The sequence below is a fragment of the Panthera leo genome, chromosome A3 (assembly GCF_018350215.1).
Source record: "Panthera leo isolate Ple1 chromosome A3, P.leo_Ple1_pat1.1, whole genome shotgun sequence".
Taxonomy (NCBI): domain Eukaryota; kingdom Metazoa; phylum Chordata; class Mammalia; order Carnivora; family Felidae; genus Panthera; species Panthera leo.
The window spans coordinates 89,894,197-89,918,236 of NC_056681.1; the positions used below are offsets into that span (position 1 = coordinate 89,894,197).

A 24,040-nucleotide genomic window follows, 5' to 3' on the forward strand; every position below is an offset into this window, starting at 1 on the left:
AATTGGGCCAGAGCAGGGGCACGCTTTAGGAAATCCCTGCCGCAAAGCCTTGTCCCCCCTGAGATGTGAAGTCATCCAGGTGTCAATTGTTAAGCCTAACTCCTTTCTTTGCAGAAGAGGGAAGCGGAAGAGCTTGCCCGGAATGTGGCCATCCAGCAGGAGCTGGAGAAGGAGAGGCAGAGGGTGGCACAGCAGAAACAGCAGCAGTTGGAGCAGGAGCAGTTCCATGCCTTTGAGGAGATGATCCGGAACCAGGAGCTGGAAAAGGAGCGACTGAAAATCGTGCAGGAGTTTGGGAAGGTGGACCCTGGCCTAGGGGGCCCACTCGTGCCTGACTTGGAGAAGCCCTCCCCAGATGTGTTCCCCGCTGTACCTGCCACGTCCACACAGCCTGCGGACTGTAATACAGCGGGAAGGCCTGCCAAGCCACCCGTGGTGGACAGGTCCTTGAAACCTGGAGCATTGAGCAACTCAGAAAGTAGTGAGTCCGCTTGCTCGTGCCCTCTTCCATCTCAGGGGCAGCCAAACAGAGTGTCTTTCTGAGGAGGTTGCCTAAGATTACCTCCATTATCCCACTCATCAGGCTCTGGTCACAGAAGCCCCTTTGATCGGTATTGCCATACTGTGTCCTGTCACGCTGGCCATAGTATGAAGGTGGCCTTTGCTTAAGCCGTGTAACTTACCTGGCACCAGGTTGATATTCGGAAGAGCTCACAATGTCCTTGAAAGTCAGACCCTCAGCTTTTAAGGATTATATAGAGACTCGAAATGTTCAATGAACCAGAGACCACTGTTGGTTCTCTGGAAGGGAAATTTCATAGCGCCACTTTACAATTCAGCAGTTGGCCTTTAAAAAGTGAAAAAGGGTTACCGAATGCTGTTTGCCCTGGAAGTGTTCCCAATCCTTAAGGAGCTTGGTCATGGTAAATACTATATGTAGTCAGCGATAATTCAGTCTAGTCATAACAGCTATTAGCAGTCTTTCCTCCTCTCACCAAAGCTTGCCTATCTGAGAAAATAACAATAGTGGCAAAATGATGATTATACCTTGATTATTAGAATAGATCTTTTGGGGAAGGAATTTCAAGTATCACATGAGGAAGTCAGCTTTGCAGAAGATCCACTTCAAAGGGCAATGTGAGAGTGGGCAAGGGATGCCAGACCCCGAAGCCTGGCCTTTAGGTTTCTCCTCACGTACTTGGCAGGCTAATCTCCCACCACTGCCTCTTCCTTCACATGTATTCCGTGCTCCAGTCAGATTGGACTCTCATGTTCCCGGAGCAGCCCCTGGACTAGCTTATCCAAAGAGGTGTGTTAATATTTGCCCTGAACCGAAAATCTCCTTTCTCTATTTCTGCCTTCCCTGCTCATCTTAAAGTTTTGCCAGGTCTCCTTCCCTTCAATGAAATTGATTCTGTTCTTGAAACTCTCAGGGCTCTTATTATCTGTAATGCAGTTGACATCATTTACCTGATAGTGTAGTCATTTTTCAGTAACTAGATTTTAACTTTTTACTGGTTAGGGCTTGAGTCTTATTCATATTTGTGTTCCCTGGAGGTTAAGCACAGTGTATGCACTGGAATGCACTCAGGAAGTGATTATGGAATTGAAAGGAAAGGACTGTGCCAAGCCTTAATTCAGAATCCTCAGATATTGTCATCAGACTATCATGTGACTGTGTGGTCCCTGGTTTGTTACCTCTCCAGCAATTCAGAGCTCGCTGTTGAATGTGCAGAAACAGAACATCCTTTTGCACTTAAAAAATTTTTTTTTGTAATTTTTATTTATTTTTGAGAGAGAGATGGAATGCGAGTGGAGGAGGAACAGAGAGAGAGGGAGACACAGAATCCGAAGCAGGCTTCAGGCTCTGAGCTGTCAGCACAAAGCCTGACACAGGGCTCGAACTCATGAATGGTGAGATCGTGACCTGAGCCGAAGTCGGACGCTTAACCGACTGAGCCACCCAGGCACCCCATGTACTTTTTGTTTTTTTTTTTAAATGAAAAGTGACCATGAAAAACACCCCCTAATTTGAGCCTGTGGGCTCTCTCTCTCAGGGCTTCTCCGTGGTGTCCAGGGGCTGGGCCTATCCTTGGCATTCTGAACCAGGCTTATAAGCTGCTCCGTGCATTCATGCCTCTTTTGAGGACCAGAATGTGTTTTTTGTGGTTTTGTTTTGGCACTTTAGCATTCTTCTAAATGAATACATTCAGCATTAAATAGTTATCCAAAGTATTTTCTGTTACCCAGGATATCTCTGGTGTATTTCTTTATAAGTCGTACTCTCCAATATTCTTATCTGAGATAAAAGACTTAAAATAAAAATAAAAGCTCAGTGGAATGAGGAGGTTATTTTTTTTATCCTCTGTGTTAGACTGTGACAGAGAATTCCTGGATAGCTCAGGAACTTGTTTGTTTTGTTCTGTTTTTCAGTTTTTGTTTTAGTTTTAAGTAGGCTCCATACCCAGCATGGAGCCCAGTGTTGGGATAGAACTCATCACCCTGAGATCAAGACCTGAGCTGAGATCAAGTGTCAGATGCTTAACTGACCAAGCCACCTAGGCACCCCAAGAACTTGTTTTAAATAGTAGTTTACCCTCGTCTTGAGTGATTAAAGGCTGTTTTCTTAAAGTAATGTACTTGCAATGGCTGTGCCCACAACCCTCTTCCTTCTGTCGTTAGGCTGAGATCCCCACTCACTGCCCATAGTTCGAGGAACCCCAGTGATTTGGCTTTGCCCTCCCAGGACTGCCTACTCTGGGGCCTGCTTGGGAAGCCTCTCCCTGTGGTCTTACACTTTTCTCCTTTCTCCATTACAGCTCCTACAATCGACGGACTGCGCCATGTGGTGGTGCCTGGGAGGCTCTGCCCGCAGTTCCTCCAGTTAGCCAGTGCCAACACTGCCCGGGGAGTAGAGACATGTGGAATTCTCTGTGGAAAACTGGTAAAAAACAAACGTTTTCCTGAGCTGAGCCTGTTTCTTCCCCCTTGGCCTCCTGTGACTCTGAGAGAAGATATCCAGGGTCAGTTACTCTTTGCAACGATCCCTCTGCAGAAGGAACCATGGATAGCATAATGCAATGTTACTTTGGATTTGGTGACCTTGCATTTCATTGATTTTCTCAGTCCCTTGAATCGAACTGATTATTTTAATTCTAGTAGTAAGAAATAGCTAATTCTAAACTTGGAGACCAAGAGTCAGCGTTACCTATATATCAGTTTTTGAGTACCTGCTTTATGGTAGGCCTGGGAATATAACATATGTAAGGCTATGAGCCCAGCATGCGTCCACAAAACCTACCAAAGCATTTTGGAGCAATGGGAGCTACACCCCCAAAGAGAAATAGCATGCTGAATGGTATACGCAGTAGAGCACTATGAGTTGGGAGGAAGGAAAGATCACTGAATAGAGGCACTTGAAGAACGCATTACTAACTACTGAATGAATAAATGAGTGAAGGCAATAGACTAACACTGAGCCTTTGAGGGTGAGAAGGACTAAGAGAAACAGTAAGAGGGAAGCTACCCTAGACATGAGCAAAAGAAGAGAAATGGTACTATCCTGGAGCTTCTTGGGAATCACAGGCAGACACTTGTGGCTGCAGCCAGAGGCACCTGTGGCTTTGCAGAGTGCCCTTTGCAGTGCACGTGAGCAGCTAAGGTTGGGAACCGCTGAGGTGAGGGACTCAAGAAGCACGAGGACTCTTGCTGGGGTGGGAAGGGCCTTCGCTTGTATAGATGTTTAACTTACCACAGCTGTGACCACGTGGGGTTGCACAAGTGCCAGGGAGTGGTGACAGGCTGTTTTTCTCCTTTGACAGATGAGGAATGAATTCACCATTACCCATGTTCTCATCCCCAAGCAAAGTGCCGGGTCTGATTATTGCAACACCGAGAACGAAGAAGAACTTTTCCTCATACAGGATCAGCAGGGTCTCATCACACTGGGCTGGATTCATGTAAGCAATTCCGAGCTCTCTGAGGGTTAGTCCTCTCTTCTCTCACCATGTTGTAAACACACTGCTTGTTTCTTTCTTTGAGCAAAGTGAATTGCATGCAGATTATTTAGATGAAGGTTTTTCCCTCCTTCAGATGCAGACTTGACGTTCCTAGCATACTTGACTGCTTCCACTCCAGTATTGATTTCTGGGAACTACTTAGGGCTTTTTCATTTTCTTCATTTTAAAAAAAATGGTTTAATGAAAATGAACTTCTTTCCCTAAAGTCCCAGCTTCCTTGTGAGTGTGAATGGTGATAAAATGCTGGCCTAGAGTATATGTGGATATTGACTGTGGAGGTTCTGCTTACTTCATACAAATGGTGTTCCTGAAAATATCCTGAAAATATTTTAATGAACCAAGGAAGTTAATTAATTCAAATGCTTGCATTTGGTCTCTGTTAAAGCATAAAGCAGCATACACCTTTATGTAAACCAGTAGGGTCCTTAATATAGTGGATTTTCAAGTGTCTTCTGTAGCCTTCTGGTGATATTTAGGTAAAAGGTAATTCTATCCCTAAAGAGTATTTCTGCATTTTCCTTCCTATTCCTTTTCAGCCGGTCACTCCACAAACCAAGCTACTTTTCGTGTTGTGTGATAGGCTTACATACAAGCAAGTCAGCTCATTTCTGGATTTGGGGAGATTACACATACCTGTATGTTACAATTTGGGAAATACTGACCTGGGAGGCAGTCCCCTGTGCCTCTGTCCTTTCTTCATTCTGTGACATTAATACTTGCCTTCTATTGTGTATCTTCCATTATAGTATATGGGAAGTAGAGAACTTTTTTCTTATCTGCTGGGGGATACAAATTTGAGAAAGACACGACTTTAGTCTCATAAAGTAGATTAGACAAAGAGACAAGTCTTCCTGGGAGGCAGAATGTGCCAAGTGCCTCGAGAAGTACAAACAGCACAATCAAATCGAGGAGGGAAGGACTGCACCTGGCAGGATTTACTAAGATTTTGACAAGATAGGCTAAGAGAGAATTCCATATGCAGGGGGCAGCGCTGGAATAAGCAGACTGTGTTCCTAAGACGTTGAGGTCCAGTTTGGGGTTTATGTCAGGAATCGTAGTAGATAAATAGGCTTTAATGTGATACATTGGAGCAGTGTTCTTGGGGGGAGGATCTTGGGTGGATAGGCAGAATAGTTCTGCTTTTTAGTAAGTGGGGAACTTTTAAAGGTTTTTGAGTAGAGCAATGAATGATATGATCAAAGCCATTCTTTAGTATATCTAACATAAAGGCAGTTTTAAAGTAGGTCGAGGCAGGGAGATCATTTAAGAGGTTAGCATGCTGATAAAATCTAATGATGAGAGCTAGGGTGATGACATTGAATTTGGGAAGGAGATGAATGTTGAATTTCAGAGGATGTGGGGAATGAGTGAGAGGATGATGAGTAAAAGCCAGTGATGACAGAGAGCAGGCCTGACTCACAGGGCTGGCAATGATTATCCCATAAGCAGAAACAGGGGCTCCAGGAGGATAGCTTACTTTGGAAGCAGGGCTAATTGTGTGTTCAGTTCTGAGCATGTTGAATTTAAAGTGTATGTGAGACATTTTGTCAGTGGAGGTAGTTATCAGGCAGTTGGCAGTGTGGCTGGCGCTGGGGGGCAGGGTCAAGGTGGGAAAGAGATCTGGGAGACCTCTGCATAGAGCCGACCTGAGAAGCCTTGGCACTGGAGAAGAATGGAGAGCAAGCTTGGGGGCAGGCCACCCAGGGGAGCGCAGGGAATAGTTGGTAATGAAGCAAAGAGGCGTGAGAGCAGGGCAAGGACAGTGTAAAGGCACAGAGCCAGAGGAGGAAGAGCACCGCAAACGTTTAAGAAGTAATGGGGATCGAGGATGTGGTCACGGTGAGATGGGCACTAATTTTTTTTTAAGATTTTATTTTTATGTAATCTCTAACACCCAACATGCGGCTCGAACCCATAACTCTGAGATCAAAAGTCACGTACGCTGCCAACTGCGCTAGCCAGGCACCCCTACACACCAATTTTTTGAAGAGTTTAGCTCACGGGGAAAGGAAGAAAATGGGATGGTGGCTTAAGGAGTAGCCAGGTTGAGAGAATATTTGCTTGATTTATGCTTTACCATAAAGGCTTGAACATGTGTTTTGATTTTGTTTTTTTGAAACCTTTGTATTTGAAATATATAAGAAAGTACATAAGGGTAAATGGATATTTCAGTGAATCATGAAACAAAACATCTGTGTACGTGCATGACGCAGGTCAAGAGATAGAACATTGTGAGAGGCATGGTCCCACCCCCATGCTCTTGCCCTGTCCGCTTCCCCTCTGATACAGGCAGTCTCTCTCCTGACTTTTCCACAAGTCCTTTGCTTTCTTTATAGTTTTACTACCCTAAATGCATATCCCTGAACTCAACAGTTTAGTTTTACCTGGTTTTGAGCTTTATATAAATAGAATTATATGATACATATTCTTCTGTATCTGGCTTCTTTTGCTCAACATTTTCAAGGTTTACTTACATTCTTGTATGTAGTTGTTTCAATATGTTTGTACACCCAGTGAGCCAGCAGAGCTTAGTGGAGCATAGTAGAGCCAGGAGAGGAGATGTAAAGGGGCAGAGACAAGGGAATGCGGAGGTAGGAAAGTATTAAATCAAAAGTACAAAAAGGGGGCTCATCTTCATATGGGGGAGAAAACACTCATCCCTCTGAGACAGAATTGAAGGAAGAAAGAAAGATACAGAGATTTTGGAGGTCTGTTTGGAGGGGTTGACGGAATTCCTTTCATTCAACAGTGTTGCAGTCTAGATTCACTGCCTGGCAGGAGGGAGACGGGTGGTTTTAGGAACTGGAGGAGATGGGGGAAAGTTTGGAATAATCCCGGTTTAGACTGCAGATAGAATTCAGCCGCAAATGAATAAAAGGATTTCTAAATCAGGGTTCAGCTAGGAACAAATTTAGAGCCGAAGTTTATAGTATTTCAGCTCTTTTCCCCTATGATAATTTCTGTGCCATTCCTTCCTAACTGGAGATTAAAAACAAACAAACAAGCAGGCTGTAAGGTTTGCTCAGATCTTAAAATTGGCAAGAGCATTATGCAGAAGATCAGTTCTTCCTTCTCCACTTTGCCAGCTGTAAAATCAGGTTCCCGGGTCAAAAAGTTTGTATGGTCATGTATTGATCACCAACTACTGTGTGAGCCTCCAGTCCAGTATTCGGGAGACTCCTTCATCTGGCTTCAGCCCTGCCTTAGCTCGTATCCCTGTCCTATGGCTGCTCTGCTCCCATCCAGGCACCGAGGCTGCCCCCAGCATCTGCTGTTCTTGTTCATTTCTGCTCCCTTGGTTTATTGTTTTCTCTTCATAAAAATGCCTTCCTCTGTCTCCAGCATGATGGACAAAACTATTTTTTTCAAGAAATCCAATTGTTAAGGGAAGGAGAAAGAGAAAGCACAATAGAGGGGAATAGAGACTCAAGACAGGGTTTTTTGATTTAGTTTAACAATTATTTATTGAGCTTCTATGTATCCCTATATTGTCTTTCTACTTTAGATCAGAGGCCTGGATCAGCTTGTTCCATGGCCTCGTTTGTTCCCAGTTAAAATTCTTTGTTCTAACTGTGGGATGAAAGGTGTTGGCACAGGCCTTTTGTCCCTAGCAGTCTGTAGGATCATATTATTAGGTAGAAACTATTTTTCCTTTGTAGTCACCAAAGTTCTTACCTGCCCCATGAGGATCTGCGTGTGGATTTGCTGTCAGCACTCAGCTAACACGTTCCTGTCCTGCAGGCCTCTTCCACAGTGAGCTGGTCACAGCATTCTGTGGGGTGGTGCTTCTCAGATGATGCTGCACATAAGAATCATTGAATGGCTTTTTTAAATTTCAGGATGGCTATTTCTAGGGGTGGGGCACAGGAGCCTGTGCTTTTGACCGGCTCCTCAGGAGCTTCATTTTGTACATGGCAGGTTTGAAAATGCTGATCAAGTACACTTATTTATTTTCTGTGCTTTCTGTCAGTGAAGGTTGGTGGTCTTTTTGAGTCATATTGGGTCGTCTTTTTCCATTCTTGTTCTCTACAGTCACACCCTTCTAAGATTAACATAAGGCATTATATGGTTATTCATTTGTATACAAAGAATGTGTTCAATAAAACATTAAATGATTGAAAACAATAGAAACTGAATGTACATTTCGATGGTGCTTTAACTGATTACCCTCAAATTTCAGTATCTTGGTCCTTTTCCCAAACAAGATAGGGTCCTTTGTATGATGTAACTACTATTGTCCCCTGCTTCTCCTATCCTTGGATGGTATGCTTTAGCCATAGGACAGCTTTTGTCATTGCCCGTAGAGCTCCACACTCATTCTTGACCTTTTAACACTTCTGTCTGGAAGAGGAATTGTTCATCCAACTGTGGTTTGTTAAGTCCTTGACTTTTATCATTTTGAAATATTGGACAGCATATACCATCTATTCCAGAATGGATGACTCTCCATTGCCCTGAGAGAGCTTGTGAGGGGCCAAATAAGTCTTGATGATCAATTAGAAATTATGAGTTTCCTCTCATACTCATGTTAACCTATATTTGTTTACAGTGCTCAAAAGTAATGAACTTCAGACATACCCCCTTGTGGCTGCCAGTGACTTTGTGCTTGTGAGGGGATTGTGGCCAGCTATTGAGAACCATTTGGGTCTGTTTCCTTTATGGGCCAGGCTTGGCTGTTTCACTCAGAGGGTCTCAGACATGTTTTCCTCTTCTCAGACTCATCCCACGCAGACCGCCTTCCTCTCCAGTGTTGACCTACACACTCATTGTTCTTACCAGATGATGTTGCCAGAGTCAATAGCCATTGTTTGCTCCCCCAAGTTCCAGGAGTAAGTACATAGATGTGGTTCTGGGCATTACAAGGAGACAGTGGGGAAAAGCCTCCAAGGAAAAGTTCTCTATTTGGAAGACCTTGTTCTGTGTAAAGTATATAGACTGTGGTATTAACTGGCTGTTCTAAAAGGTTTCCTTTTAAGCACCATATCCGGATGCTCCTACTATTCTTGTTTAAGAAGATATCAAAGGGGGCGCCTGGGTGGCGCAGTCGGTTAAGCGTCCGACTTCAGCCAGGTCACGATCTCGCGGTCCGTGAGTTCGAGCCCCGCGTCAGGCTCTGGGCTGATGGCTCAGAGCCTGGAGCCTGTTTCCGATTCTGTGTCTCCCTCTCTCTCTGCCCCTCCCCCGTTCATGCTCTGTCTCTCTCTGTCCCAAAAATAAATAAAAAAACGTTGAAAAAAAAAAAAAAAAAGAAGATATCAAAGCAACAATTTCAATGCTTTTCTAAGAAAAGAACATAAGAAATTTGAAGTGTTTGACTTGAAGCAATGGGAATTTCAAAAGACTGATGTCAGATTAGAGAATTTAAAATCAAACAAATTATCTCAGTTAAATTCTTTTTCATTCTAAATCCTGTTATTTACTATGAATTCTCCCAGCAAAACTAGTGTGGTGGCAGTGATGAGTCATTCCCTAACTCTGATTCATTCACCAGAAAAGAGACCTGTGTGCCAGCATAGTTTTGAAGCTGTCTCAAAATGAGTTCTGTATGTGTGTTTGGGACTGGGTAGACACCTTTGCTTGATTTGGGCCTGCTTTTTCTTATTGCAGAACTGGATTCTTTAAACTAACTGACCATGGACTAGAGGAGATTTCCTCCTGTCGCCAGAAAGGATTTCATCCACACAGCAAGGATCCACCTCTCTTCTGCGTATGTATCTGTGTAGAAGAAATCAGGGCTGTGCTTCAAGCAGGGAGGACGGTCAGAGCTGATGAGGTGCATTGTCTTTTCTGACCCACATAGAAGATCAGCCTCGTCACTTATCTTTGCAAATCTTCCCAATAAGGACATACATGGGAAGCAGTGTGGGATAGCAGTGGATTTGAGTCGTAGCTCTGCCATCGAAGGACTGTCTGACTTTGATCAGACTTCATCTTCCTGGGCCTCAGCCTCTTATCTGTAAAGGGGAATAACAGTGATGGTAATACCTACTTGATAGGGTTATTGAGAGGATTAAATGAAGTAATATCCAGAAAGCACCTGGTGCAGGAGCTGGCTTGTTAAATGTTAGGTTTTTTCCCTTCGTCAACACCAGTTGCTAAGCCTGTACTTCAATAAGGGATTTGAATTCAAAGGAAAAAAGCCATTTAAGATAGGTAAAATATATTTGATTTTGCAATTTTGCTTAAATAATAGGGATTTTTATGACCCTTCTAGGAAGCTTGTTTTCCTAAGTTGTATTCTGTGAATAAAAAGTTTCAGTTGCTGTTAGAGCAGTATGTTTCAATTTGCCCCTCAAATCTAATGTGATAGGCTGCTTCACTCCTTCCTGGCTATGGGGTGTTATTTCTTTTGGGTTCATTAAAAAGTGACCAGTATGGAAAAGGGACTCAGAACCTTGTCACTTAAAAGGAACTGGGGATGTTTAGAAGTGAAACCTCAGGGAGGCTCTGAAAACCGGCTTTAAGTTTCAGAAGAATTGTTGTATAGAAAGGTATCGAGTGCATTTCATAGGACTCCCAGAACTAAAACTAAGACCTCGTGGAATGAGTTTTCAGCTGAGCATGAGAAAGCACTTTCTGACAGATCTGTTGAAAAATAGGTCAGTCTGCCTTAGAATGTAATAAGTGTCTAGGTACCAGGATGATGAAACAGAGGCTACAAGAAAAGTGCCCAGGTTTTCTGTTATAAAGGCCTCTTTGCATGCCAAAAGTAAGCGTTCCCCATGTGTCAGTGGGTACGCTGTATTAGCTGGTTGACATAGTGACCCCCAAAAAACTAATGAACTCAGCAATTCTTTCAAATAAGTGTGTATTTTGTGAACGTCTCTAGAATATACATTCATTTGAAAAGTGAATGAAGATATATGGGCCCACATTGATTCAGGCTATGTACAGGTAGGGATTAGAAAGTTACTGATTCCCAGACCCCTTACAATAACTGCCATTTAAGTAGCAGCCTGGCTTCCAGACTGGGAACCACTGGTCAGAATAAGCATGTTAAGTAAGTTTTAAACAAATGACTTCTTAGAATTTTTTAGGACTTTCTCTTTCTTTCTTTTTCCCTGTTGTAGAGCTGCAGCCACGTGACTGTTGTGGACAGAGCAGTGACCATCACAGACCTTCGATGAGAACTTGACTTGAACACCTCCCAAGAATTATAAAACCATACCAGTGTACTGTAGCCCCTTAATTTAAACTTTCCAGAAAGCTCTGAAAGCTTTTTTAGACAGAATTGAAAGTGAGTATCACCTGGGGGAAAACTGATTTTCTATTTCTGGTTTGAAAAAAAATAATTGGCTGTATTTCTTAGGCAAGTGTGGAGAATAGCATGACCATGCTAAGACAACTTTTCAGTCTGGCTGCAATTAAAAAATTAAGTTGTTAAAATGGTGTGGTGAACACTTACATACCCTTTGTTCTAGATTCACCAGTTGTTAACATTTTTTTTCTTCTCAGCTAGCCTTCTGGTTTCTCTGCCAACTTGTTTATTGTTTACCTTTGGAATTTTTAAGGGCATCTCTGCAGAAATTTGGAAGCCACTTAGAAAATCTTTGGGTTTTTCTGTGGTTTATGACAATATTAATGAAGCTTATTACGTGGATGAGGGACAGCCCACCTTGACCAGATGGTGGGGCTTGAAAACCCTGAAGAATGATTTTTGTCAGGAAGTATTGTTATTTAACAAATATTTCAGGATATTTTTTCTTCTACAATAAAATAACCATTAACTTATTTTGTGTGTGTGTGTGTGCTCTAGAGTGATCTGTTTGATCAAGTGTTGTCTAAACAGGCTAACTGAAAGGTCTGGTTGTTTGGGGAAAGGTGAGGGGAAAATGGAACTTGAGCTGTGCTGGTATTGAAGGTGTGTCCCAGTTCACAGTGAACTGTTGAGTGGTTTTTGTCTGCCTGTTGCATCTTCCAGGGCTGTGAAATTCTCTGTTCTTTTGGTGTTGTCTCAAGTGGGTCATCCCATTCACTTCCTCCGTATGCCCTAAAAGCTTTCAGCTAAAGATAATAGAGCCTTTGTTTGGAGTGCCAGGTTATACCAAATGAATGATTACATTCCCTTGCCACCCCACCCTACCGATTTTATGATGTTGTTTATTCTTTTCTGACTCAGGCAACATTTAGGAAGGGGTTTGACACTGCAGTTGATTCTATATTTTCCTTTCTATGAGCTGAGCCTAGCATTGTAAAGTGGCCTAGAAATAATGGTACTGCTTGTGACCCCTCAGGTGACGGCAAGAGGGTAAATACCTTGCATAAGAGAAACATGTTTCTTTTTATATTAAAATTCTATAGGAAAAATTCTGCAAATGTATGAAGTTTGGCTTCATTTTGAAGTTTTGTGTCCTGAATATATTAAGTTCTTTATCACTTAGGTTAGTGTCCTTGAACTTTTCCCCTGGAAGAACCAAGTCTCTATATTCTTCTTCTGTTGGGTTCTTAACTCCCAGGTATCAGAAATTCTTTTTTCTGTAGTTCCAGTGTAAGTGGGAACGTGGGGCCAAGTGACTCTGGGAAGGAGGAAGAGTGCCTGTCCTATCACTGCCTTCCTTTCCCTCCAGCGGCCCCAGAGGCAGCCTGGGCTGTTCCACCTTGCCTTAACAGTCCTGTAATTGCCCCAGTTTGGTACTTTCTCGGAAATTCATCCTTTTCTTTCCATGCTCAGGGCTTTATTGCCCCTTACTTGGACTAGTGCAATAGTAGGTTTTTACCAGGTCTCTCTCCTCTCTCTCTCTCTCTCTCTCTCTCTGGTATTTCTTGACTCCAGTCTGTTCTGCCCAGTACAGTCAGGAGAAGCTTCCCATATTACAGCCATCCTCATGTTTCCTCTCTTGCTCCAAAACCTGCAATATCTTTGCATTGCCTAAGACCTAAATTTAGCCTTTACTCAGAACTTTCTGCATATGGCCACATAACGCTCTTGTCCCTGGCTACACATTCAAATACACATTAAAAAACTACTGATGCTTGTGCTCAACCCCACACCAATGAATTCCAAATCTCTGGGGCGGGGTCCCAGACAGTGTTTTTTGTTTTGTTTTTCTTTTGGTCTCTAAAGCTGCTAGGGTGCAGCCAGGGTTGAAAAGCACTGCAGGAGTCATAGTTCAGGGGCCACTATACCTAAGAATTGGGAGCTCTCTTATCCATCTCTACACTTCAAGGGCATTCTACAAAAGTTTGTTGAAACAAAGTGAACTGAATATGTCATGTGTCACAACTGCATTGATCATTTACTTTTTACCAAATGGCCACTTTTCTTTTCTTTCTTTCCTTTTTTTTTTTTTTTTTTTTTTTTTTTTTTTTTTTTTTGCCTCTGCACCTGTGTACAAGAAATCTCAGAGGCTGCCCAGGAGCAGAAAACCAGTCAGCAAATGCCCCCTTTGCACCTGCTGCAGTGTAGCCACTCTGCACAGGGTGATTTCAGTGTCTCTTCTCCTTAGCTCTGGGGGAGAGATGTGGTATCAATCCAGCACCCAAGGAAGCAGGGGGACAGGGCAGGTGCATGAAAGAGAAAAGGAGCCAGAGTTGCAGGGAAAAGGGGAAAGGATTCCATATTGTGAATAAAAGGGAACCAGACCATGAAACCTGAGGAAAGCAGCTTATATTGAAAAAGTAGCAACTGCTCAGTGGAGAGACTGATTCCTGAGCTCCTGAAAGACTTTCTGCTCTCCCAAGCCATAGGAAGGAGCGCCATGCATACTGGTCTGGGCTGAGTAGGGAGGGAGGGCAGTGTCTGGTTGCTTCCCATTTGGCTTCAGAGGCATAGACCCTCCCAAGTGCCATGGGCTGGGTGCAGACAGACTCTGGGGAAGCTGTCCTCCTGGGATTCGGGGCAGGGCTGTTTCTTCAGATGATCATTTTCACGTACTCCGTTAAACATCACCAAAGAGGAAGAAGAAATCACTTAAGCCTTTAAGAAAGAAATCACTTGCTTTGTCGGGTAGCAGTCACCTTAAAAGGCAACATGGGGAGAAGCATTCCCTAGTGGGGCTAGTGTGGTGGATATTTGTTGCTTTGAGAGGCTAGGGTCTCAGATTTCATTTTGGCACCCCCAATTTTAAAATCACGATGCCTACCCCCTTTGACTGTTGATTGCTACTTCAGGGTTTTAGCTGTCCAGGTGGAAGGAAAAAATTTTTGTGTGGGGGTTGGGAGAAATGGCGACCCCTGAGAATGAAGCTTTAATGGCGTGGAATCCCAGTGAATCCTGCAACTTTGGTCTATTTCAAATAGATTTTGAGAACAGTTTTAGGACCAAACCAGTTGTTTCCTAAAAAACATTTGTCAGTTGGTATTGTGTCTCCTGACTCCTCCCCCCGGTATCTCAGCGTTTTAACACCACCTGGGTTTGGAGACCAGTTTGTCTAAGGATCTTTCACACTTGTGACCACGAGTGGAACTTCTGAGTCAAAGCTCATTTCTTTTTGTGAGGAGCTTGGCCTGGGCACTGAGAAGGCCTGTTTGGATCAGGACCACTGAGACATTATTCTCTGGAGAGGAAGTGCCACTCCGAACATTTAAGACCTCACTTTTAGGTCCAGCTCTTTATTCACCCACAAGTCACTTAACTTCCCAGACTTTTTAAAAAATCTATAAAATGGGGTCAGCCTGATAACGCCTACCCCAAATGAAGACAAAATGAAATCCATGTGCAAGCCCGAGAGCCGTAAAATGCTATAAAGATTGAAGGTACCTGTTTTTGGTGTCTCCAGAAATGTTGCTTCTACGTACTAGACTTTTATACCACACGACTTCCAGCTAGAAGACTCTTGAGCCAGATCCACATTCTTTATCACTGGCTGGACCTAGGCTCCAAATAGCTTAACCTCCCACTTGGTTGTTCCAGCTACTTTTTGAGGTGAAAGAAGAGGAAGAGAACTTTGACCCTCTTCATGAAGTCTGCGTTCCTTAATCCAGGGTTGAGTTTTTGGGTTGACTTTAGCCTACTTGGGCTTAGAAGCGGGGCCGTAGGCTTATAGGCTGTGTCCAGTATCATTCACTGTGCCTGTTGGATCCAGAATCCAGGCCGGTTGCACTGCACAGCCATGGGCTCTTGTGTCCTTCTTTGGCGATCAAACCTAATTCCTGTAGGTCTTTGTTCAAGTTCTGCCTCCTCTAGCTCCTTCTCTCACTGGTAAATTCACTCCGAGGTTTCCTTCTTTGAACTCCAGTGGCATTTATAGGCTGTTTCCCGTAACTTGATTGCGGATTTTTTTTGCTGTTTCGCAGTGTTTTCTCACTGTCTTCCTATGTAGGTCGTGTCTGAACTCACGTAAATTCTGTAAGGGCAGGGATCATGCTTGTTTTCCAGCACTGTGTTGAGTGCCTTTTTCAGTCAGCGTAGCACTTCCTTACTTTCTTTTGCTTAGCCCTTCCTTGAAATAGAGTCTTTGGTGTTGAATTGTGTGTTAGGAAGCCAGCTGGACCTGTGCCTTCATTGAGAAGATCTGCCTCCACTTTGCGGGAGGCCATCTTAATGCCTTGCCTCAGATGTTGCTTTTGGGGCCTGTGCTGCCACCCCAGTGTCACCTTGTGCCAAAGGTTTGAATATGAGCAAGAGCTCTCAGCAGAGGGAGCCAGCAGTTGAGCTCTCTTCCAACTGCCAGGACAGATGGTTATCCTGCCCAACAGGCTCCATTCTCTGGGTAGTCAAGAGAAGATGCCAGGAAGGCTGAAAGGGGGGAGGTCAGAGAGGCAGGAGGAGACCAGGAGATAGCGGCACCACTATCTTATCACAGAAGCCAAGGAAGGCAACAGTTTAAAACAAGTGGAGTCGCATGGCGCCAAATGGCTCAGGAGGGGTTTTCTGGGCTAACGACCAAGAAGAGTTCATGGGATGTGGCAGTTGGCAGTGGTCTCCCCTGACAACCCCATCTAAAGCGCCTCCACCCCATCACTCCACCACACCTTCCTTTAACTCTCTGAGTAGCACTGTCATTAGCTAAAATCATCTTGTTTATTTCTAGCTTATGTATCTAAAGTATACTCCTTGAGAACAGCAACTTTGTCTTGTCCACCCTTGTATTCTCAGCTCCCAGAATAGTGGCTGACACTCAGAAAGATAGGAATACGTGCACAGACTTGTCCAAAGTCACCCGGCTACTAAAGTGGGACATCTTTGGAGGTGTTGGGGGGAACAGAGCAGTAAATGTGCATATGTTTTGAATACTGATTTTAAAGATTGTACGATTTAAAAATTCACAAGTTAATCATAGAAGATTACCTCTTAGAAGGTAAAAGAAGGAAAGCACGTGAGAATAAAATCTGCATATATAGCCATTTAGTTATTTAGAGATGAATGATAATGCAATATCATAGGTGAGAACATCTGGAATTTCTACAAAGTGTACAGAGTTGGAAATTTAGAACTTTAAGTGCTTTCACTATTTAATAAGAAAGAATAAAAAAAAAATGAATCAAGCATTTGATTCAAATGAGAAAAAAAGAACAAAATATATAGACCAGGAAAGCCAAGAGAAAAGAAACACATACCATAGCAGAAATTATTGAATTTTAAAATAGGAGAATTGGTAGATACATTCATAATGTCATTTTTTGAAAAAACAATGAAATAGTCAAAAAGGAAAAACACAAAATTAGAAATGAACAAGGGTATACAACAAATGTATAAGAAAGTACTATGTGTAACTAGGTTAATGAATTTGCTACTTAGTGAAATAGGTGATTTTCTGGTAAAAAAAAAAATTATAAGTGTGAATGAAACCAAAATTGTCTTAATTATCTTAAGCTAAGTGGAAGACCTGAAAGATCAATAATCAATGAAGAAATGGAGAAAAGTGTACAAGTATTATCTCCATATGCTTCTATGAATGAGTTCTTTCAAACTTTCAAGGAACAGGTAATTCTCATGCCATTTTCTTTATCATATCACCATTCTGATTTATTTTAATTAATTAATTATTTAAATTGAGGTATAATTGACATACAACATTATATTAGTTTCAGGTGTACAACATACTTATTTGGCATTTGTATATATATTGCAAAATGATCCCCACAATAAGTCTAGTTAGCATCCATCACTATAGATTGTTAGAATTTTTTCTTGTGATGACAGTATTATTAATTATAGTTGCCACATTGTACATTATATCCCCATGACTTATTTATTTTATAGCTGAAAGTCTGTATCTTTTGACTCCCTTCACCCATTTCACTCACCCCCCCCTCCTCCTCCTCTGGCAGCCACCAATCTATTCTCTGTACCTATGAGCTTGTTTTGTTTTTTAAGATTCTACATATAAGTGAGATCATATGGTATTTGTCTCTTTCTGACTTATTTCACTTTGCATAATGCCCTCAAGTTCCATCCATGTTGTTAAATGGCAAGATTTCATTCTTTTAAATAGCTGAATAACATTCCATTGTGTATTGTGCATGTGTGTGTGTGTGTGTGTGTGTGTGTGTGTATTTCACAATGTGTAAATGATTATGTGTATATTATAATTTAAAAATTCTGTTTTGTGGCTGAATAATATTCCATTACAGATATATATGTATATGTAAATATATATATATATATATATGTATATATGTATATATTGTTTAATCTGTTCATCAGTGAACATTTAGATTGTTTCCATATGATGGCTATCGTAAATAATGCTGCAGTGAACATGGTGGGTGCATATATCTTTTTGAGCTAGTGTTTTCATTTTCTTCAGATAAATACTCAGAAATGGCTGCACTGATTTATATTCCCACCAACAGTGCACAAGGTTCCCTTTTCTCCACATCCCTGGAATAAACCCTACTTGATCATGGCGTGTGATTCTTTTAATGTATTGTTGAATTCACTTTGCTAATATTTTGTTTAGGATTTTTGGATCTATGTTCATCAGAAAATTGGCCTTTAATTTTCTTTTCTTGATGTGTCCTTGTCTGGTTTTGGTATCAGGTAATGTTGAACTTTGTAAAATGAGTTTGGAAATGTTCCCTCCTCTTCTGTTATTTTGGAAGAATTTGAAAAGAATAGGTATTAATTCTTTGAATGTTTGGTAGAACTTACCTGTGCAGATGTATGGTCCTGGAATTGTGTTTGTAGGGAGTTTTTAAATTACTGATTCACTCTCCTTACTAGTAATTAGTCTATTCAGATTTTCTCTTTGATTTGGTCTTGGAAGATTGTATGTTTCTTAGAATTTATCCATTTCTTTTACTTTGCCCTATTTGTTGATATGTAACTATAGTAGTCTCGTGATCATTTGTATTTCTGTTATATCAGTTGTAACATCTCCTCTTTCATTTCTGATTTTATTTATTTGAACCTTTTCTCTTTCCTCTTGGTGAATATAGCTCAAGACTTATCAATTTTGTTTACCTTTTCAAAGAACCAGCTGTTGGTTTCATTGACTTTTTTTCTACGTCTTTTTAGTCTCTATTTATTTCTGCTCTGATCTTTATTTTCTTTTTCCTACTAACTTTGGACTTCATTTGTTCTTCTTTTTCTAGTTCCTTGAAGTGTAAAGTTAGGTTGTTTGAGATTTTTCTTGTTTCTTGAAGTAGGCATTTTTTGCTGCTAACTTTCCTCTTCAAACTGCTTTTGCTGCATCCCGTAAGTTTTGGTATGTTGTATTTCTATTGTCATTTGTCTCAAGGTATATTTTGCTTTTGCTTTTGCTTTTGATTTCTTCACCAACCCATTGGTTGTTTGGTAGCATGTTGTTTATCTCCACATATTTGTGAATTTTCTAGTTGTCTTCTTGTAATTGATTTCTAGTTTCTTACCATTGTGATTGGACAAGATGCTTGGTATGATTTCAGCCTTTTTAAATTTGTGAAGATATGTTTTGTGGCCTAATATATGATCTATCCTGGAGAGTATTCCATATGCACTTGAGAAGAATGTGTATTCCATTGCTTTGGGATGGAATGTTCTGTATATATCTGTTAAGTTAATCTGGCCTAAGTTTTGTTTAAAGCCGATGTTTCCTTATCAGTTTTCTATCTGGATGATCTATTATGTGAGTGTGTATTAAAATCCTCTACTATTATTGTATTGCTGTCTATTTCTTCTTGTAGGTCTGTTAAAATATTTGCTTTATATATCTAGATGCTCCCAGGTTGCATGCATAAATATTTACATATGTTAAATTCTCTTGTTGGATTGACCCCTTTTATCATTATGTAGTGCCCTTTATCTCTTATTACAGTCTTTGTTTTAAAGTCATCTTGTCTGATGTAAGTATAGCTGCCCTAACTTTCTTTTGGTTTCCATTTACATGGTACATCTCTTTTCACCCCTTCATTTTCAATCTGTGTATGTCCTTGCATCTGAAGTGAGTCTCTTGTAGGCAGCATATAGAGGAATCTTGGGGTTTTTTAAATCCATTCAGTCACTCTGTCTTTTGATTGGAGAATTTTGCCCATTTATTTAAAGTAATGATTATTGTGGTAAAAAATCACATAACATAAAAATTGCCATCTTGACCATTTTTAAGTGTACAGTTGAGGACTGTTAAGTATATTCATATTCTTGTGAAACAGATCTCCAGAACTTTTATCACTCCTTTCCTCCCTCTCCCTCACTCCCTGGCGACCACCCTTCTATTTTCCACCTTAATGAATTTGACTTCTTTGGATACTTCATATAAATGGAAGCATACAGTATTTGTCTTTTCATGACTGATTTGTTTTACTTACCATAATGTCCTCGAGATTCATCCGTGTTGTAGCATGTGTCAGAGTTTCCTTTTGAGGCTGAATAATATTTCATCGTGTGTATATATCACTTTGTTTATCCACTCATCCATTGATTGACACTTGGGTTGCCTCCACTTCTTGACTATTGTGAATAGTGCTGCTGTGGACTTTGGTGTGTAAATATCTCTTGCTGTTTTAACTGTTGTAGAGCATGGGAAAATAAGAAAACCAACATAACTCATTTTTATGAACACAACCTAATCATGTACACACACATATATACACACTTCACACTGCACTCAGTAATATAGAATCCTAAATAAAGCACTAATGAATGTATCCTTATAGTAAAGGAACAATAACTACCAGCATTTATTGTCCATCCCGTGATGCATTAGACCTTAGAACACATTAGGGTTCTAACCACTGGGTGGTTCAGTTGGTTAAGCATCTGACTTCAGCTCAGGTCATAATCTCATGGTTTGTGATTTCGAGTCCCACATTGGGCTCTGTGCTGATGGCTCAGAGCCTGGAGCCTACTTTGGATTCTGTGTCTCCCCCTCTCTTTCTGCTCCGCCTCCACTCATGTTCTGTCTCTCTCTCTCTCTCTCAAAAATAAATAAATATTAAGAAAAAACTTAAAAAAAAAAGAACTTAGAACACATTAGGGACACCTGGGTGGCTCAGTCGGTTAAGTGTCCAACTCTTGATTTTGGCTCAGGTCATGATCTCACAGTTGTGAGATTGAGCCCCATGTCATGCTCTGTGCTGGGTGTAGAGCCTGCTTAAGATATTTTCTCTCTCTCTCTCTCTCTCTCTCTCTCTCTCTCTCCCTCCCTCCCTCCCTCCCTTCCTTCCTCCCTCCCTCCCTCCCTCTCCCTTTCCCTCTGCCTCTCCCCTGCTTATGCGTGCTCTCTCACTTGTTCTCTCAAAGAAAAAAAAAAAAAAGAACTTAGAACCCAATACCTCACTCAGCTAGTAAGGCAGCCCAGATCTATCCAGCTCCAGAGCCCTGATGCATTTGGTGAGTTGGTTGAGAAGATAACGATGGCCCCATAAAAGAAATCCATTAATATCACATTTCACAGAAGTAGGTCAAAGGAAAAAAAAAACCAGACTCAAGAGTCTCTCATGGGTAATAAAGTATTTGAAGATGAAAATCAACACTTGTTCTTTATTTTTGAAACTCCCCTAATAAATTAGGAAAAAAAGAAGCTTTATTAACATAAATCTGAAAGAACACCCAGCATCATTCTTTTTTTTTTTTTAATTTTAATTCCAGCGTAGTTAACATACAGTCTTAACATTAGTTGCAGGTGTACAATATTGTGTATAACAGTGATGCAACACGCTCAGGATGCCTCATTCTTAATAAAGAAATAATGTTGTCAGGGATAAGACAGACCCATTCCAACCCCTATTCTCTCACAGTATCCTGAAAGGATAATCGAGCCGATGTAATGAAGCAGGATAAAAAATTTACTACTGGAAAGGAGACACAAGTTTTAGCTGCAAACTAAGTATCTACCTAGAAATCTAGAGAGAATCAATCCTGAAAAATGGTTAGACCTAATCGAGAGCAGCAGTCGTCCCCTGAAAACGTCTAACATAGCTTTCCAAGCACAAGAAGCCACCAGTTGTGACCGAGAGAAAGAAATCTCATTCATCCTAGCAACCAAAACTATAAAATACCTTGGCACAAAATTAACAGGAAATGTGCAAGACATACAGGAAGAAGACTACTAAGCTTTGCAGAAAGACATGAAGAAAATAAACGGGAAGGCAGATAGGCCATATTCCATGAGGGGAAGACTTAGTGCTTCAAAGATGTTCATTCTTTTTTCATTGATCCGTAAATTTAAAATGCAAGTCTATAACAACCTCATTTTTTAAGACTTGGAAATATTAGTCTAAAACTAATCTGGAATAAGTGAAATAACCGTTTTTGAAAATTGAAAGAAGAATGTTGGGGGAAATTTTATTACTAGATAACTTACTATAAACCCGTAAGTTAAAGCAATATTGTCCTGGTGGTAGACTCATTTAAAAATTAGCAAACTTTAATGTTGAAGGAGTTAAGATTTAAAGAGAGAAGTTGCCAAAGACCACAGAACCTTAAATGAATGGTATCAGACTTTCAAACCCATACTCCTAACCACAATGCAATACTGCCTTCCTAAAACATACATAGATACACGTATTCATAAAACAATGAGAAAGAAGCACACCGAAATATTAATATTAGTTATCTGCAGATGAGAGAATTACAGCGTGATTATTCTTTTTTTCCCTTTCTATCCTTTTCTTGAATTTTCCAAATATTCTGTGGAGAACAATATTGCTTTTATAATTGAACAAAAAGGACAATGCCTGCTATTTTCAGAAACCAAAGCTCCACTGCCCCTTCAATGTGGGAATTTGGCCAAGATCTTATTCTTGGACAGCATCAGTGAAAGGGCCTTGGGAATGCTCTTGGGCGCAGCAGCAGAGGCATGTCATATATGGAAACCTTCCATTAGGATGACCTCACTACTGGAACCCATTCAACATAAACCTTGCCTGCAAGAGCTAGCAGAGATCTTTGGACAAAACCTGGAGGGTGGAGAGCTGAGAAAGAACTGACCTAAAGAAGAGAGAACTGGGCTTTTGGCCTGTAGAAGTCCTCTGTATCCATTCGGGCTCAGCAGGTCTCTGTGATTAGTTCCTAGGCAAGGATTACTTTCCCCATCTCACTCTTCTCCAAAAAGGAACTCCTGCAATGGCCAAAGGGTTATTTTGTCTTTTTCCTGGGCCTGAGTGAGAACGTAGGTTGTTACTTGTGTTGGAGAAACAGTAATGGGTTATTAGTGGGTGAAAGAAGTGGAAACATCACCTAGACTAAAGGAAGTAAGACTATTCTTAGATATTCCTCAGCCATTCCCTGTGGTTATTTCCCGATTCCTGGCAGTCTCCTCTCTTTACCTCTCCTTGCCTTCAAAACAGCACTGGTGCCTTTGCCACCTTGAACAGCTCTTAACGGCTCTGCTTGCCATGCTTAAACATCTGTGTCTAGAACTTGTCTCACTCAGCCTAATGTTCTATAATTTTCCCATGGCTTTGGAGTTAAAAAAAATTTTTTTTAAGTAGGCTTCATGCACAGCACAGTGCCCGACACAGGGCTTGAACTCACAACCCTGAGATCCCAACCTGAGCTGAGGTTTAGAGTCAGCCACTTGACCAACTGAGCCACCCAGGCACCCCTTATATTATTCTTAATTGAACCACAGTAGACTCAGGATAAGTTTATACAAATATTTTAGTTCCCAGTCTTAGTGTTGTTGTGTAAGCACAAGGCCTCTGATTATGGCCTTTGGAACTTAAGTGTGACCTAGGAAGAAACCATATAATGAGAATGGAATCCTGTGTTAGTCTGAACTATTTTCATTCCACTGGCAGAAAGCTCAATTCAAACTGGTGTTCAGGCACAGCTGGATCTAGTGCCCACTGTCATCAAGATTCATTTTTTTGTTTTAAAGATTTTGTCTTTTTATTTTTTTTAATTTTTTAAGGTTTATTTACTTTTGAGAGAGAGAGAGAGACAGAGTGCATGCAGGGAAGGGGCAGAGAGAAAGACAGAGACACAGAATCTGAAGCAGACTCCAGGCTCTGAGCTGTCAGTACAGTGCCCGACGCGGGGCTCAAACTCATGAGCCATGAGATCATGACCTGAGCCAAAGTTAGACGCTTAACCCGCTGAGCTACCTAGGCACCCCAGATTCTATCTCTTTTTAAATGTTTATTTATTTGAGAGAGAGGCAGACAGAGCACAAGTAGGGGAGAGGCAGAGAGAGAGAGAGGGAGAGAGAGAATCCCAAGCAGCCTCTGCGCTGTCAACACAGCCTGACGTGGGACTTGATCTCAGGAACAGTGAGATCATGACCTGAGCCGAAATTAGAGTCAGTCACTTAACTGACTGAGCCAGGCAGGTGCCCCTGTTTTAAAGATTTTGTTTTATTTTAAAATCTGTACACCCAACATGGAACTTGAATTCACAACCCAGAGACCAAGAATCACATGCTCCACCAAATGAGCCAGGTTCCACCAAATGCCCCGAGACTCATTTTGAAGGATATACTCAGTGTTTGTTCATTTAAGTAAGTTTTCCCAATGTGGTAGCTTTGATGGCTTATATACTCAGTGTTTGTTCATTTAAGTAAGTTTTTCTAATATGGTAGCTTTGATGGCTATAGGTTTATATACTATATAGGTTTATATACTATTGTTTTGGTGAGTCCAACAAGAAAAAGAAAACTTCTGTGTCCAAAAGTTCCCAAAAAAAAGTCCTGGAATTGAGTTGTTGGGTCATGGGTTTG

At 41.3% G+C, this 24,040-nt stretch overlaps 1 protein-coding gene across 4 annotated transcripts in view; it reads left to right on the forward strand.

Moving 5' to 3' along the window:
• LOC122216210 (STAM binding protein) overlaps positions 1-24,040 on the forward strand; it is a 54,868-nt gene that overhangs the window by 25,503 nt on the left and 5,325 nt on the right. For 3 of the 4 annotated variants that reach the window (XM_042932737.1, XM_042932735.1, XM_042932736.1), the window contains exons 5-10: positions 115-481; positions 2,820-2,944; positions 3,822-3,959; positions 8,736-8,848; positions 9,627-9,726; positions 11,090-11,750. In XM_042932737.1, coding sequence (XP_042788671.1) covers positions 115-481; positions 2,820-2,944; positions 3,822-3,959; positions 8,736-8,848; positions 9,627-9,726; positions 11,090-11,146 — 900 coding nt within the window. In that variant the 3' untranslated portion in view covers positions 11,147-11,750. Of the gene's footprint in view, positions 1-114; positions 482-2,819; positions 2,945-3,821; positions 3,960-8,735; positions 8,849-9,626; positions 9,727-11,089; positions 11,751-16,773; positions 16,885-24,040 lie in introns of those variants that run through there. The other variant, XR_006200785.1, reaches the window with a different exon arrangement.